The sequence below is a fragment of the Vicugna pacos genome, chromosome 14 (assembly GCF_048564905.1).
Source record: "Vicugna pacos chromosome 14, VicPac4, whole genome shotgun sequence".
In the NCBI taxonomy this organism is placed as follows: domain Eukaryota; kingdom Metazoa; phylum Chordata; class Mammalia; order Artiodactyla; family Camelidae; genus Vicugna; species Vicugna pacos.
Genome location: NC_133000.1, coordinates 61,695,791 through 61,712,970, shown reverse-complemented (window position 1 = coordinate 61,712,970; position 17,180 = coordinate 61,695,791). Strand labels below are relative to the sequence as shown.

The 17,180-nt window shown below is 35.4% G+C and overlaps 1 protein-coding gene across 2 annotated transcripts in view; it reads left to right on the top strand.

Moving 5' to 3' along the window:
* UGGT2 (UDP-glucose glycoprotein glucosyltransferase 2) overlaps positions 1–17,180 on the top strand; it is a 137,045-nt gene that overhangs the window by 77,233 nt on the left and 42,632 nt on the right. For both annotated transcript variants that reach the window (XM_072976460.1, XM_015245024.3), the window contains exons 21-24: positions 5,804–6,010; positions 9,082–9,213; positions 13,661–13,788; positions 15,600–15,695. In XM_072976460.1, coding sequence (XP_072832561.1) covers positions 5,804–6,010; positions 9,082–9,213; positions 13,661–13,788; positions 15,600–15,695 — 563 coding nt within the window. The remainder of the gene's footprint in view (positions 1–5,803; positions 6,011–9,081; positions 9,214–13,660; positions 13,789–15,599; positions 15,696–17,180) is intronic.

Sequence of the window (17,180 nt, the reverse complement as noted above, 5' to 3'; positions counted from 1 at the left end):
AAAATGTTCTGGCAAGAAGGTTTCATGGGTGATGCTGTATTCATATGCATGTATTGAGCCTCTTCTTGTGACCTTGTTGTTGAAGCACATAACTGTCAGGTCGTCTCACTATACATTTAAAGAAGAATGTGGTGATAGCCAAATCTCTACTTTGTAAATGTGTTTCTTCCTTTTTCAAATAGGAACTAATCTGCCAAGGAATATTTTGATGCTGTGTGAATATCCTGTCACCCACAACCTTTTACCTAGTGCTTACCTAGGATCTATTGTTGATGCTTGCCTGAATCAGTTATTTTATTTTCAGTTGCAAAAGAGAGATTATTCTTCATTAATTAGCTGGCATTCTTCTGAAATAAGAGATTTTTTTTCCCTTATCAATTTAGGATGACCTGAAATAAAATTCTTGCTAAAAATCCAGAGGAAATTCTTTATTCTTTACATTTAGTTAATAATTTTCAGAGAAAGAAGATGGTGTTGTCATCTCTGTTGATGGCACATTATACTTTTTTAAAATTTATTTTCAAATATCATTTGGCTCGTGGATTTTTCTCAGTGTCTTCTGTCATTTACATATGCTATTCTTTCAGATGCTTATTTGCATTGTCCCACTTTGGCTAGTGAACACCTTCAGACTGACTCCTGTGCCCCTTCTCTGAGCACTTTCTTGATTTCTGACAGGCAAGATGCTCTTTTCTCACCTTGTATTCTCCTTGTCTAGATCTGTAATCTTCCATTTGTCTAAAGAGTTCTAACTTCTTTTAGTGGAAAGTGGTACTTGAAAAGCCAGATCTGGGCACTAAGAGTGTTCATCATTATAAGGGTATCATTGCTTCCAGGCCATTTTAGTAGCCGCAGAGTAATCTGGGTTTTGTACAATTTTTTTTCTTGTAGAAGAGCATTTCAGTGTAATTCACCTTGGAGGATAGGCTGAAAGTATATGAAACAGAACTTGACAAAACTTCAATGAGAAACAAACAAAACCATGAATCATAATATAAAATTAACATTCCTATCTCAGTAACCAGAAAAACAAGTACACAGAAGATGTATAGAAATTGGAATAATAAAATCGTGAAACTTAACATATGGATATTGATAGAAAAGTACACATTGCATAGTGTATGTTCTTGCAAACAACATATTTAAAAAACATTTGTAGTTGCTGGGCTATTAAGCAAATTTCATAAAATTTTCAAGGATTGGAATCATACGAAGTACAGTGGACCCTTGAACAATGCAGAGGTTAGGGCCACTGACCCTCCAAGCAGTCAAAAATCCACATATAACTTAAAGTTGGCCCTCTGTATACACTATTCTTCCATATTCAAGGTTCTGCATCTTCAGATTCAACCAACCACGGATTGTCTAATACTGTAATATCTACTATTGAAAAAAATTGTGTGTAAGTGGACCTATGCTGTCCAAACCTGGAAGGTCAACTGTATATTCTCTGACCACAGTATAATTAAGTTAGAAATCAGTGAACAAAAGAAAACTAGAACATCTCTGTATATTTGGAAATTAAGAAATGTTTCTGTGTAACCTATTGGTACAAAAATGCACATTTGAAAATATTTTTGAAATGAAAATTTGAATGGCATTAAAACTTGACAGATACAACTAAAATGTGTGTTATATATATAGTCTGAAAAGGGGGCTGAAAAATCAATCATCCAAGCACAAGTCAAAATTTAAAAACAGTATCAACTTCTATCAAAGAAAGTAAAGGAAAAGATAAAGATTAGAACAAAAAGTAATGAAGTAGAAGACAAGCATGCAGTTGTTAAGGTCCACAAAGCCAAAAGTTGGCTCTTTGAAAAGGCTAATAGAATTGGTAAAACACCTGGTAAAACTGGTCAAGAAAAATGGAGAAGCAGATGCAATCATGGTTCTGATGGAAAGGGGGGATGTTACTCAAGATCCTGTGGCCATCAAAGAAGTAGAAAGAAGATGTTTTTAGTTATTAAAGGAATTAAATCTACACCAGAAATTGATACATTGTAAACTGACTATATACTTCAATAATATATATATATTTTAAAGGAATTTAAATTTAAATCTATTTAAAACATTCAAAAGAGAAAACTCCAGACCCATATGATGTACAAGTAAATTGTACCAAACATCAATCTAACACAAATTTTTTTCTGGAGACTAGAAAAATAAGCAGTACAGCCTAACTTATTTTACAGGATCAGCATTACTTCAGAACCAAATGCCTAAAAAAGTGTTATGTAAGAATTGAAAACTCTAGGTCAATCTTACTCACAAACAGATGCAAAAATCCCAAACAAGTGAATAAAGGAATAAACAACATAAAAATCAAAAAGGAGAAATTTTAACTTGTCATTTTTCCAAAATTTTTATACAGAAAAATACATGTAAGTCCACATAAAAATTATTAGAATTAATTTTTTAGCTTAACCAGGTTGCTGAATAACAGGTAAATATACCAGAATTAATTCTAAGAATTGCAACAAACAAAAAATGCATTTTAAATAAAAATATCATTTACAGTATCAAAAATATCAACTACTAGGAAAAAATGTAACTTAATATGTTTAAGACTTTTATACAATAAAATACTGAGAGAAAATTCAGAAGTCCTTTATGAACAGAGAGATAGACCATAATCTTGAATTGAAAGACTCAGTATTAAAAAGTTCTCCCCAAACTGATGTAAATCTTCAGTGCAATTCCAATATGAATCTGAGCATTTTTTGTGGAAATTGTTGAGCTGATTTCTCCAGTTTATATAGAGATTCCAAGGACCAAGAATAACTGAATTACTCTTAAAGAAGAGGAGGGTAGGGTAATCGCTCTGCTGAATATCAAGATCTTTCATGAAGCTATGTAACAGAAAGCAACTTAGTATTGGTACCAAAACAGACATATAGACCAATGGAACAGAATAGAGAGCCCAGAAATGAACCCACAAACTTTTGGTCAACTAATCTTCGACAAAGGAGGCAAGAATATACAATGGAATAAAGACAGTCTCTTCAGCAAATGGTGTTGGGAAAACTGGACAGCAGCATGTAAAACAATGAAGCTAGAACACTCCCTTACACCATATACAAAAATCAACTCAAAATGGATCAAAGACTTAAACATAAGACAAGATACAATAAAACTCCTAGAGGAAAACATAGGCGAAACATTATCTGACATACATTTCAAAAATTTTCTCCTAGAAGAAATAAAAGCAAGAATAAACAAATGGGACCTAATGAAACTTACAAGCTTCTGCACAGCAAAGGAAACCAGAAGTAAGACAAGAAGACAACCTACGGAATGGGAGAAAATTTTTGCAAGTGAAACCGACAAAGGCTTGATCTCCAAAATATATAAGCAGCTTATATGACTCAATAAGAAAAAACTAAACAACCTAATCCAAAAACGGGCAGAAGACCTAAACAAGCAATTCCCCAAGGAAGACATACAAATGATCAAAAAGCACATGAAAAAATGCTCAATATCACTAATTATCAGAGAAACGCAAATCAAAACTACAATGAGGTATCACCTCACACCAGTCAGAATGGCCGTCATTCAAAAATCCACAAATGACAAATGCTAGAGAGGCTCTGGAGAAAGGGGAACCCTCCTACACTGCTGGTGGGAATGCAGTTTGATGCAGCCACTATGGAAAACAGTGTGGAGATTCCTCAAAAGACTAGGAATAGACTTACCATATGACCCAGGAATCCCAGTCCTTGGCTTGTATCCAGAAGGAACCCTACTTCAGGATGACACCTGCACCCCAATGTTCATAGCAGCACTATTTACAATAGCCAAAACATGGAAACAGCCTAAATGTCCATCAACAGGTGACTGGATAAAGAAGATGTGATGTATTTATACAATGGAATACTACTCAGCCATAAAAACTGACAACAATGCCATTTGCAGCAACACGGATGCTCCTGGAGAATGTCATTCTAAGTGAAGTAAGCCAGAAAGAGAAAGAAAAATACCATATGAGATCGCTCATATGTGGAATCTAAAAAACAAAAACAAAAACAAACAAACAAAAACAAAGCATAAATACAGGACAGAAATAGACTCATAGACAGAGAATACAGACTTGTGGTTACCAGGGGGGTAGAGGGTGGGAAGGGATAGACTGGGATTTCAAAATTGTAGAATAGATAAACAAGATTATACTGTATAGCACAGGGAAATATACACAAAATGTTATGGTAGCTCACAGAGAAAAAAATGTGACAATGAGAGTGTATATGTCCATGAATGACTGAAAAATTGTGCTGAACGCTGGAATTTGACACAACATTGTAAAATGATTATAAATCAATAAAAAATGTTAAAAAAAAAAGTAAAGCAACTTAGTATTAGCACAAGGATAGAAAAGTAGAGCAATGGGAAAAGAATAGGGAATCCGGAAGCAGACCCATGCATACACTACACGTGATTTATAATTGAGTTGGCCTTAAAGGGCAAAAGGGTCATCTTTTAAACTTTCTCCTTTTCACATCATGCTCAATCAGTTCCAGATGAATGTGGATCTAAACATAAAAAGCAAAATAATAAAGCTTCTCTAAGATAACAAGGGTTATCTTTATGACTTCGAAGAGGGGGAAGATTTCTAAGACAAAACTCAGTAGCCATGAAAGAAAAACACTAGTAAATTCAGCTACATTGAAATTAAGGACAATTTTTTTTGTCAGAACACACCATCAAGAGAATAAAAGGGTAAGCCACAGAACAGCAGAAGTTATCTGCATACATATAACCCAAAAAGCACTCAAGCCTTAGAAATCAAACCCTTATAAGTCAGTAAGTAAAAGGCAGTTATCTCCAGTAAAATAGTAGCGAAAATTGAACAAGCAAATCGGAAGAGAGGCCAATGAACATGTTAAAGGATGTTTATTATCATTAGTGATGAGAAAAAGCAAATTAGACCTGATGAGATAGCTTTACTTATTCACCAGAATGACTTAAATTAAAAAATCTGACAGTATAAAATGGTTATGAGGCTATAGGGTAATGGAACTTTCATATGTTGCTAGTGGGAGTGAAAATTAGTCCAACTGTTTTGAAAAGCTCTTTAGCATCTCCTAAAGTTAAAAACATGTATATTCTGTTTGTAGCACACCAAACTAAAAAAATGCAGATGTCCAGCATCAGCAGAATGGATAAAAGAGTATATTCATAGCATATGATGTTCATATTATACAGCAACAAAAAAAGTAACTATAGCTACTCGAAACAGTGTTAATGAATCTTAACAATCATTATGTCTAATGGAAGAAGAGCACAAAAGAGTATATGCTATACGATTACATTTATATGAAGTTCAAAATCGATTAAATGTTTAACAATATCAAGCATAGGTGATTATAAAGAAAAGCAAGAATGTTAGTACTATAAAGGATAGGATAGTGGTGTCTTTAGGAAAGTGGGAAGACATAGTAAATGGGAAGGAATATGAAAGATGTCTGAGTTGCTCACAGTGCTCTATTTCTTGACATGGGTGATAGTTTCATGGATTAGCTGAGCCCTACATTTTTATTTTGTACATGTTTTGCGTGTGTTATTTCACATACACACAAAGAGGCTTAAAATCATTATTATGCAAAGAGGGGAAGACTTAAGAGTTACTAAAATGATAGTTTTTAAGCTTTTTCCATAGTATACCACATTTAGTACGGTCAACAGAAAGATTTTGACAGTGAAAGATGCTGTATGATAAAGTGACCAAACTTAATTGGAAAGAAGAAAATGCAGTTGTAAAAGGTTATGTAATATACTGATCTTTTTCACCTATAAATGTATTTTGCAGAAAACAAGTGTTCATAGTCGGTTGGGAGTTATTTATAATCCTACATCAAAAATAGATGAAGAGAACACAGCTATTTCTAGAGGAATTCTTGCAGCTTTTCTTACGCAGGAAAAGCGCTTTTTGAGAAAATTTCTCAGGAAACTGACAAAGGAAGAAACTGCTACAGCTATTTACTCTGGAGTTAAAATTAAAACATTCCTTGCTGAGGTAAGTAGCTATTTATTTGAAATACTAAGTATCTGTTACATATTTCAGAAATCAGTGTGCTTGGAGATACCATGTTACCAAAAAAAAAACCAATAAATACATATAATCAAATGGGGATAATAAACTTTCCTTTACAGTGGGAAAAGATAAATGTTAAATGATATGACTTTGCTTAGATGCATTTAACAAATGAAATTTCGTATGTTTACTTTTTATGATCCTTAAAGTTGATGGCATTCTGGTTAGGCTATGTACTTAAGTAAGGAATTAGGAGTTAAAGGATTATGTAAATAATCCTCAGGAAATTCACTGAAGGGGTCCAGTGCAGGGGAAATTCTAAAGATAGAAGCTGATCCTCTGGAAGAAAGATTCATTAATCCATTCAAAAAATATTTATTGATTGTCTGCCAGCCAGTGGAGATAATACTTATGGACAAGGCAGATGGAGTCCCTGTTCTTTTGGCACTTACATTGTAATGGGAAACACAAAGTGGTATTGGAAAAATACAAAGAAATGTAAGAAGATACACAGTTTGAGGGATGTGGAGTGGTCAAGGGAAGGCATCTCTAAAGAGCTGATGCTTGCACAGAGCTCTGAATGAAATGAGAAATCAAGTTGTGGAAAGTCTCTGAGAAGACTGTGCCAGGCTCAGGAGCACAGCAGGTCTAAAGGCCTGATGCGGAGACAGTCTTGCCAGGTTGGAGGTACAGGCAGAAGGTGCTTATGACCAAAACAGAGTGATGTGGAGAGTGGTAGGAAGTGAGGTCAGAAACACAGCCCCGGATACTTCCAGCACTCATAGGCCGTGGTAAGGAATTTAAATTTTTCTGAGTGTAATGGAAAGCCATTGAGGAATCTTGGGAGGTAAATAATCCTTAAAAAAGATGACTCTGGATGCTGTGCGAAGCTTTGATGGTAGGTAGACAAGAGTGGAAATAGGATGAACAATTAGAGTGCTATTGCAACGATCTCGGCAAGAAATAATGGTGTCTTGGACTAGGTAGTAGTGATAGACATGGTGAGATGATTGATACATGGTATTTGTTACAACGGTGGTCAACAGGATTAGCTGATCAATTGTATGTGACCTGTGGAAGTAATACTCTAGGATTTTGGCTTGAACAGCTAGAACTGTAGTGTCTTTTCTTGAGGTGGGGAAGTCTAAATGAAGAGAAGATTTGGACACATAGGTGATCAGGACAGGCATGTTTGAACGGCCCTTCCTCCTAAGGAGCTTGCCTTCAAGGTTCCCTAAGAGCTGGTGTGCCTGTGGATTCTATAATGAGGAGGGGTTTGTTTGTTAAAAGATCTTTTCAGCTTTATTGCTTAACTCAAAGGCGACAAAGGGATTGGGGGCAAGAAGAGAATTATTCTCCTTTGCTTTCCCAAATTGACAAAATTTAAGCTTTGTCTACAGCTGCCCTAAACAGCAGCCAAGACAGTTTTAAGAATGGGAAGACAGAACTTCTAGTCCTGCAGTGGCCCCTAACCTGCTAGATGACCAAGGCAAACTTTCCCTCTCTCTGGGCTAGAGTCCCACATCTGTTCAGTGAGAAGATGGGAACTATTACCTGTGTCTCAGATTCCTCATCTGTGCAGTGGGCATCACAATAAATATCTGACTCTACTCTCCTCGCTGTTAGAAAGATCAGCATGGAATAATGTAAACTAGAGCTGAGAAATGAAGACTTAATTCTGACAGGGGACATGTTAGAATGATGAAGCAGCTGCAAGTTCTTATTGGCTTTGAGATTTCCTTGGTGATGGCCATTAACTTCTTTGTACAATGCATTTATTTTACTTAAAAACATTGAGATCAGCATTGGCTGCACATTTTTCTCCAACTGTCTTAACACTGTTTGGATCCATTTGCAGAGTAAACAGAGTTGTGTTTAACCAGAATTGAGGTTTTGCCGGGTGAATATGGCTGAGGGGAAGTGTTCAAGGGAACTGAACACGAAATGTTTTTGTTATAGTAAAGGGCTCTGGAGAATAACATGGCTAGGAGGAAAATGATGATATGGAAAGTATGATGGGCAATAAATAAGTGGTAGGATCAGTGGACTGAAGGGTTGAGTAATGGTTGGCCTGGTGACACTGGAATGAATGAGCTGGAAGGTCAGCAGCTTGTGGTCAGAGAGGGGTTGACTGAGATTTTTGGAAAGAAAGATCTAGGGCTGTGCTGTCTGATGCTGTAGCCACTGTCTTCATGTGGCTATTTTAAACTTAAGGTAAAATTAAATTAAATTTTAAATTCAGTTTCTCAGTCATACTAGCCACATTTCAAGTGCTCAGTACACATCTGTGGCTGTGGCCACCGTATTGGACAGTGCAGGGGAGCATTTCTGACATTGTAGGAGTACCCAGGAACTTCTTAGAAATTCAGGATTTAAGGCCCACTCTGGATCTACTGAAGTGGAATCTGTATTTTAAGAAGGCACCCAGGTGATCTGAACGCATATTGAAACTTGATACATACTGAGATGGAGACAGTTTTAATATGAAGGAATTAAGAACATATTCATGATTTATTTTATGTGAATATCCATACTGTTTCACTCTGACCAAAGATTACTTTGTATTTCAGAATTTGAATGCACTGTTACTAAATTGGCTTTGTGGGATTGGTGTAATGGAATGAGACAGGGTATTTCTATTTTAAACACTATTTTTTTGATCGAGCACACCAAAATAGAGGTACTGAGTTCATAATTTAATAAACATATTTCATTTCTTTAATGTTAAATTTTATTTGAATTATTATTCCCTAGTGTTTTAGTCATCAGTAATGCACCTAAACTTCTCAAAGAATGGATAACAAAGTTCTTAAAATGAATGGATAGGGGAAAAAAAATCTACTTATAGCAAGGTTTCAAATATTGTAATTGCCTTGGCAAAGAAAGATTCTTTTTTTAAATGTAGTTTCAGAAAAGAAAAGGTACTTTTTAACATCGTAAGTTAATATAATTTTAAATTTTATTGTAATATATTAAAGTAGGCTATGTTCAGAAAATATTTAATGTATTTACTATTCTCTTATTCATTTTGTCATTCTTAACTTATGCTTTAGGGGATGGATAAGAATGCTTTTGAGAAAAAATATAATACCATTGGACTGAATATTTTTCAAACTCACCAGTTGTTCTGTCAAGATGTACTTAAATTGCTTCCTGGAGAAATAGGTGTTGTCAACAATGGGAGAGTAAGTAGAAAAAGCAATTACTCACTCTTCTCAGTGGCACTGTGGCACAGGGGTCTCGAATGGTTTTCTGTCACAAGACAGCTGATGAAACACAAACAAAGGACATGCTTATATGCTAGACACACCAGACAGGTCTCAGCGTAAGTAAGAAGGCCCCTGAGATGTCCAGCTTGTGGCGCACGGCCTGTCTCTTTACCCCTTCCCCGACTGACGATAGCATCAAGTGCGGCCAAGGATGTTCCTGTGGGGATGGCTTTTATTTTGTCTTACTACAAGTATTAGAATAAAGACTTCCGTATGCACCTCAACATTGTAATTGACAACCACTGTGGTAGTAGGTGTAGAAAGTACATTCTGGTATCTTTTTCTTCTTGTAACTTTTTTCTGCAGTTGCTATTGATTATGTTCACTAACAATACTTTTGTAAGTTTTGAAGTATAAAGTAGTATTTAATATAATCTTTTTAAATCTACAGGAAAAATTACTCTTACTCCCACCATCCTAATAAACTTTATTAATAGTTTATTGTTTTACCTTCTAACTCTCTTTTCTACCTTACATAACCATTTCTTTTTTTTAAATACGTAATTATAATGCTCTTTTATATATGTATAATTTTATATCACTTTTTTCTGAATATATCACAAACATTTTTCTATTTAATTGAGGGGTTTAATAGATACATACAAAATTAATAGATGATAGCTACTTACCAATATTTTTAGTATGATGGTCTGGTTTTCTTTTTCAGGAGTGATTTAAGTTTTAAAAAATTGAATCTGGTGTTTAGGTATATCAAGAAATCAACTAATGCAGTGTGTTTGACATATCTCTGCTTGAACCATCAAATTATATATCCCTAAATAATCTTCAAAGCTCTAATATTGTCTTTGTCTTCTACATTTTTATGAGCTCTGTTCACCTGCATCTTTCATTCCCATATCATCATTCCCTTAAAATTATGCCTATTTATTTCTTGCCTGAATGCATAAATAAAAGGAATTGGGGAATAGTGAGAGATTTACATCCCCAAGCATCCATAAATCAAATATTTCTGCTTCAGTATAGCAGTTCTTGAGCTAATTGTGTTAGCTCCTAACCATAGGTAGACTAAGGTTCCTCGGTGTACAGTGCTATTTTAAAATCGATGACAAGAGTTACCATTTATTATTACAATAACATAAAGTATCACTGAATTTTGTTAGTGAGCTATGTGAAAGCCCCAAAATGCCATTGCTTTTTCTCTATAACAGTTGTGAAAAATTATGGCTTTCTAAAACAGGTTTAAAGTACATGACTACTTTGCCTCTGTCGGGCTAGTACTTGCCCTTTGGTGTTATACATTAGGGAAAAGCGACCTTATGTTTTCTTTGTCGTTGTTTGATATAATTCAGATATTATTATCAATATTAGCAGTAAGAAATATTATACTTATGTTCAACTTACTTCTCTTAGAGCTACATTTTCTTCTTATTTTCTTTGAAATTAACAAAACATTTTGATATAATTTTGCATCTGCCATGAACCAAACATTCTTCTAGATTTTCAGAGTAGAGTAGTGAACAATCATGTTTTCATTGAGTTTACGTTTTGGTGGGCAGAGGCTCAAAGCAGATAACGGCCTTACTGATCAGGTGTTACTTGGACAGAGAACAAAAAGCGGTGAAAGAGCAAACCCTGTTGCATATCTAGAAGAGGAACATTCCAGGGAGAGTGGGCAGTGAGTACAACACCGGAGATGAGACCACAGCTGAGTGCTCTAGACACAGTCGGTCTGAAGAGAACAGCCAGGAGAGAAGTGGCTCGGGGCAGGTCGTGCGGGGGGTTCCTCTGAATGAGTTGCGAAGCTCATTGTTCTGGGCAGGGGACTGACATGATCTGGCTTGTGTTTTATTTGGCTCACTAGTGGCTGTTACATTGAGAACAGACTGTAGGGGTCAGGACACCAGTTAGGAGAGGGGGTAGCAGTCCAAGTGCAAGGTGATGGTGGCTTGGACCAGGATGGCTCCAGTGGGAGAAGGGAGACGTAGTGGCGGGATATATTTTGGAGGAAGGGTAAACAGGAATCGCCGGCCCACTTGCTGTGGGGTGTGAGACAGCTACGTAACTGGCAGAATGGAGTTGCCATTGCTTTAAAGAAAGGAAGACTGTGGCGGGGTGGGGTTGTTCAGGAGGGCTGGAAAGGGGAAGACAGAGAAGCTGTAGCAGATCGTTATAATTCTGAGCCAGATAGTTTAACGCCTGAAATAATCCTGACATTTTAGACTCAGTCTCCATTCTGAACCTGTCCAAATGTTTGTTAGAATTGAAATGTATTCAAAGCTAAAATTGTTTAAAAAGGATCAAAACTGAGGTGCAATGATGATCTCATACTTTGTTACTGACATACCAAAAAATTAAAAATCTGTTTTTTTAATATCAAACAAAACCCTAAATAATGCTATTGCTATAATTATATTTATTTTTATTATACTACATATTTACAAATTGCTGAAAGACATGGTATAGCAGAGAGTAAAAAACAGGCAAGGACTTTCCTTTTTAGCCAGATAGATCTGGATTCGAATTCTAGTTGCACCGTTAATTATATGACCTTTGTGAGACTTCTTCATTTGGACAATGGAAAAGGTCTGTTTTACAAAGTTGTCAGTTAAATTTACTGTTACATGTAAAACACACAGAACAGCCCAGACACAGAGTAAATTTTCAGTAAATATTACCTTCTGTTTTCTCTTTAAATATTAGAAGGCTATCATGGGGAATATTGGGTACATTTCTAGACTTAATTTGTGTTACATTCACTGAGAGTCAGTATAGATTCGAGGCCAACTGATCAAACTTCCATGAGTAGAGAGAAATTTTTATCTCAGTATATGGATGAGCATTCTAACAGAGTTTTCTAAAATTTTAATGATCTGTCAGAGGAGGTAGTGCATTTCTGTTATTCTGTGTAACTGAAAAATCACATTTCCAAAATGTTGTAAAGATTTAAGTTCCAAATGGGTTTTATTGTAATTACATGATTTTCAGATTTAACTTTCCACTTCCCAACTTGGCCATTATATGATTTTATACTATTTTAAGTTACTTTATTCCACAAACATTATATTCAAATGTAAGTAGAACTAAGACACAAGAACCAAGTTTCTCCTAGCTGTTTGACACTGAACTTACATAGGTTCTCTAGTGAATTTAATTAGTAAATATACCCAATCCTGTTAATCCTTTAGAAAGATAATTTGAGATTTCATTTCCTTATTCTGAGTTATTAACAAAACTGCTTGAGTCACTAGAAGTGGTGTAGATTAAATTCAGCTATTTTCCAGGCCTCTCCTATTCATAGTCTTAAAAAATATAACATTGACAGTGCTTTAAAAGTTACTGTAAAAGTGATAGCAAGTCTTAAGGAAATGAAATGCTTATATGTGTACTTACAGTTGTATAGTGCCCTTTTTTGTACTTTTAAGAACCCAGGTTTTATGTTTAAAGTGAACATGATACTTGTTTAGGTGGAGGCCAGTATTCCAGCTAATACCACCTTTGATATGAACAAATGAGAAAAGAACTACACTTCATTGATTTTTAGAAAATATTAACTGCAGAAGCATATGAAGGGGAAGTAAAAGAATCCACTGCAGCTATTTCATTCTGGTCTTTTTTCAAGGAAAAAAAGTATTCTGGTTGACACGTTTTCTAATTGATTTTTATTAAGTATAATTGTTGGTGCTTAAGACTCTGTCAGGCTCACCTTCTACATCAGAGCTTATGTTCGTAATACTATGATGATGCATGTATTAGCTTCCTTGGAAAATGATAATGGTAGTAGAGTTGGCGATGGTTGTGATGGGATAGCTATTCTGAGAAATTAGGTATATGGCAATTTTACAGAGTCCCCCTCTATAGTTACTGGTTTAAAGCTAACCTACACAATCTTGCTGTGCTCCAAACAATTTAGTCAGCATCAGTTAGATGAAGGTTGGTTGGTATTATTAAGTAATTATGGGATTTGTCTCTTGGGTTATTTTGCTCTTTTATGCCTTATTTATGTATTAATTCATATCTATATACTGTAGGCTACACTTTACAGATGAATAGGAAAAAATCGAAAAGATTTGTGAAATATAGACAGCTGATTTCATAATTTACTTTAGAATGAAAAGCCTTAGGTTTTTGGAAACATTGTGTTTCAAAGTAAAACTTTCAAATGAAAATAACTTGCTGCTTTTTAATTTTGCCACTCTGATTTTTGTGTTAATGCAAATGTTGTTTGTAATACCAAAGTGAGGAAATACTTTTCCCTTTTTTTTCCCCCAGTGGATTTAGTAAATGGTGGGATTAATAGCCACTATCTGTTTTACTTAAAGAAATATCTATATGATAAAAAATATTTATCCCAAATTGGTATTCTATAGAAGATATAAAATAATATAACTGCTTTTATCTTAAGTTCTTAGGACCTTTAGATGAAAATTTCTATGCAGAAGATTTTTACTTGTTGGAAAAGATAACACTCACTAGTTTAGGAGAGGAAATTGAAGACTTTGCTCAAAGTACAAAAACTATCGACTTAAAGGTGTAAGTATGTAAGAGCAATTCATTTCGGAGTTTGGTGTTTTGCATCTGATTTTTGTCTTTTTAAGTTTAGAAAGTGTTTTAAATACATACACAGCTATAATGAAAGACATGTACAGAATGTAAAAAATAATAATAAAAGATATCCATTTGCTCACCACCATCAAACTGTTGATGTTAACGTTTTGTTTTATTTGCCTTGGATATGACTGTTTCTTACCCACCAGTCCTGTTCTCCTCCCTCCCCAGGAGGGAATCATTTTCCCAAATGTTGTGTGCATAATTCCCATATTTGTGTTTATACTTTTATCACGTGTAAGTGTCCATTATTAGTGTTTGTTGTGTTAAAGCCTTGACTTCTTTAGAGAGATGCTGTTACACATAGGCTCCTTTTGCAGTCTACCTCCATAGGAGCTTTATCCATGTTCATGTATATAGAGTGAGCTTACTCATTTCAATTTCTTTTTAGTATTTCATTTTATGAATATACTGCAGTTTACTTGTATACTCCATTACTGAAGTGCAGTTAACTTTGGCTTTAGTTTTTTACTGTTACATAAATGCTATAGTGGACCTGGCGAATGTGGCTCCTTGTGCAGTGTGTGCGCAGAGGAGTGTTGTTACTGGGTTGTAGGGTAGGCATTCCTTCAGCTTTAACAGAGATTGATAAATTCTGTCCTTCAAAGGAGTTGCAACAATTAGCACTCCCACCAGAATTGTGTAAGAGTTCTTGTTTCCCCGAGTCTTCACCAGTTCTTGGTGTTACCCAACCTGTTAATTTTTCCTGTCTGATGGATGTGGAATTACATCTTGTTTTAAATTGCACTTCCTTGACTTCAGGGAAAGTTGAGTATCTTCTCATATGATTATTTTCGTTCATGTTTGTTCTTCTGTAAAATAATCTATTCATACTTTTTGTTTGGGTTTTCTTTTAGTGATTTGTAAACATACTTTCTATGATTCTGTTTACTTTATCAGTTATATATGCTAAAATATAATATTCCAACTAGTGGCTTGGCTGCTTACTTTTTAATTGTAATTTTTACCACATACATAGAAGTTTTTTATTTTAGTATCCAAATATTATCAGGGGTTTTCCTTCATAGTTTGTGATCTGTGTGTGTAAGTGAGAGAGAGTGTGTGTGTGTGTATGTTTAGGATGTATAAGAATTTTCCTTGGTCTGAGTGCATAAAGATTTTCTACTTTATTTTCTTTTTAAACTTTTACAGTTTTTTTTTCAAGGAAACATTCCTTAAAGTTCAACCAACATTTTCTGTCCCAACATATCATTCAACATATACATGTTCTCTGTCATGGATTTTTTAATTTGGTTATATTAATCTAGGTATTTATTTCATGTGATCTTAATTAGTTTTCAAACTAATTTGAAACCACAGAAATATGAGCTTCTTAACTATTTTAAAAATCTTTGAAAGTTGATATTTTATCATTTACTTTGTTCTTCCTGCTCTTCTTTCCTTCCTCCATGGGTCCCCACTCTTGGACACATAACCAGCACGAAGCAGATATTGACTTGAATTGAATAATTCTCCATATTCTTGTAGACACTATTAAGAACACTATGTGTTTAAATATCTTATCAATGCTAAGAAAAAAATAGGATGACCTTAAAAGCAGCAGTAATCTTACTTTGACAAATTCTACAAGTTTGGGAGAAAGGTCACTTATATACAATTTGTCTATTGGAGACATTTTAAATTAAACTTCCCTTTCTTGAGGCGTTAATTGTGACATGAAATACAGACCTTTCTTTTCCCCAAAAACCCATCCGATGTTTATTTTGTTTCTCCAGCATGAGTGACTTTGTTATGAAATTTGATGCCCTCGTTTCCTCTTTGCCTCAACCTGCCTCTCGGTACGATATCACATTTCTTAAAGAGAATCACAGGTAAGAATGTATTAATGCTGTGTGTTTTGTCACTGTACCCTATACGCAATTATGGTTACCATTTATATTCATAATAGAGTAGAAGTTAAAGTAGGATTAGAAGTTGTCAGAGAATAAATGTATTTGACAAGATTAGGAAAAGAAATTTTAGTTAATTATATTCACATAAATAAAAGACTATATATGTGTGTGTGTGTGTGTGAGATATGAACTTGGATATGAAGTTCCAGGCAAGTCAGACTGAGTATGAGTTGTCTGATTCTCATCTTTCTTCCACGCTTAAGATCATTTGGAATTTTTGTACTATAATCATTATAAATAATGATATCTTTACATTCTCAATGTGTAAAAGACTCAGTTGCTGAAGAATTCTGATGAATAAAGTGTAGACATGGACAACAGCATGTCCCAGAGTGTGTTCTATGGAACATTACTCTGAGATGGTGACAGATACTCTGAGGAAGAAACTGTTCTCTAGTCAAGTAAGTTCAGAGAATACTGCATCCTTTGGGGTAGAGGAGTGAGATTTTCAGTGTGCATCAACATATTGACAATTATACGATGTGGTGTAGTTACAATAAAAGTTCACTTTAATAAGATCTTAGTCTGTAAAATATAGATGATGATCCCTACCCTTCAGGGGATTTATGAGATTCAGGCCTAACGTCTCGAGTACGGTAGATATTTAACATATTGTAGTTACACGAATGATGAGGTGCGTCTCACAACTTGGAAATGAGAGCTCGAACCCGAAACCATAAAACCAACTCACGTTAATCATGGGACAAGTGTGAATATCTTCCTTAAATGTAGGATCCAGGTCAGCAAGACTTAACGATAATCTGATTGAAGGCCTTAATTTATTGACAGAACAATGACTTTGTTGGCGTTTATGTGTGTTGGAAGCCTAGGAAAAGTAGAGAAGAGCACATTAGCCATGCTGGGGTGTACAGCAGGGTCAGTCAGAGCAGTAGATCACTGTTATGTGTGTGTGCGTCTATGTGTATACGTGTGGGAATGTATAGATAACAATTTAGGTATATATGTGAGCATGTATGAACGAATGAATTCTTACAGGATTCGACCTTACACAGTTGTGGGAGCTGGTTAAGCAGTCCCTGTAAGGCTGCTGACTTCTGATACTGGAGCTTGAAGTTCACAGGGCAGGCAGTAAGGGAGAGTGGTAGCTGTAGAGAGGGGAGATCGGGAGCAAGCTGGAGCCCCACAAGCATGGACTGAATCCTGTGTCGGTCTTTGTTGCTCCTAGCCTTAGGACATAGCGGGTGTCCTGCAGAGGATGGGAGCCCTCTGTCACGAAGCTAAACACACACATGACCTGGGAGTCAGAGAGCAGAGGGAGGATCTTGGGGAAGGTAGAGCCAGCAGGGACCTCATGCCAACGACGAGTGTAAGCAGATCAGTGAGAGTGTGGGAGCTCCAGAGAGGCTGCTAGCCCTCCTGCCCTCCAGGTATTCTGAGCATCTC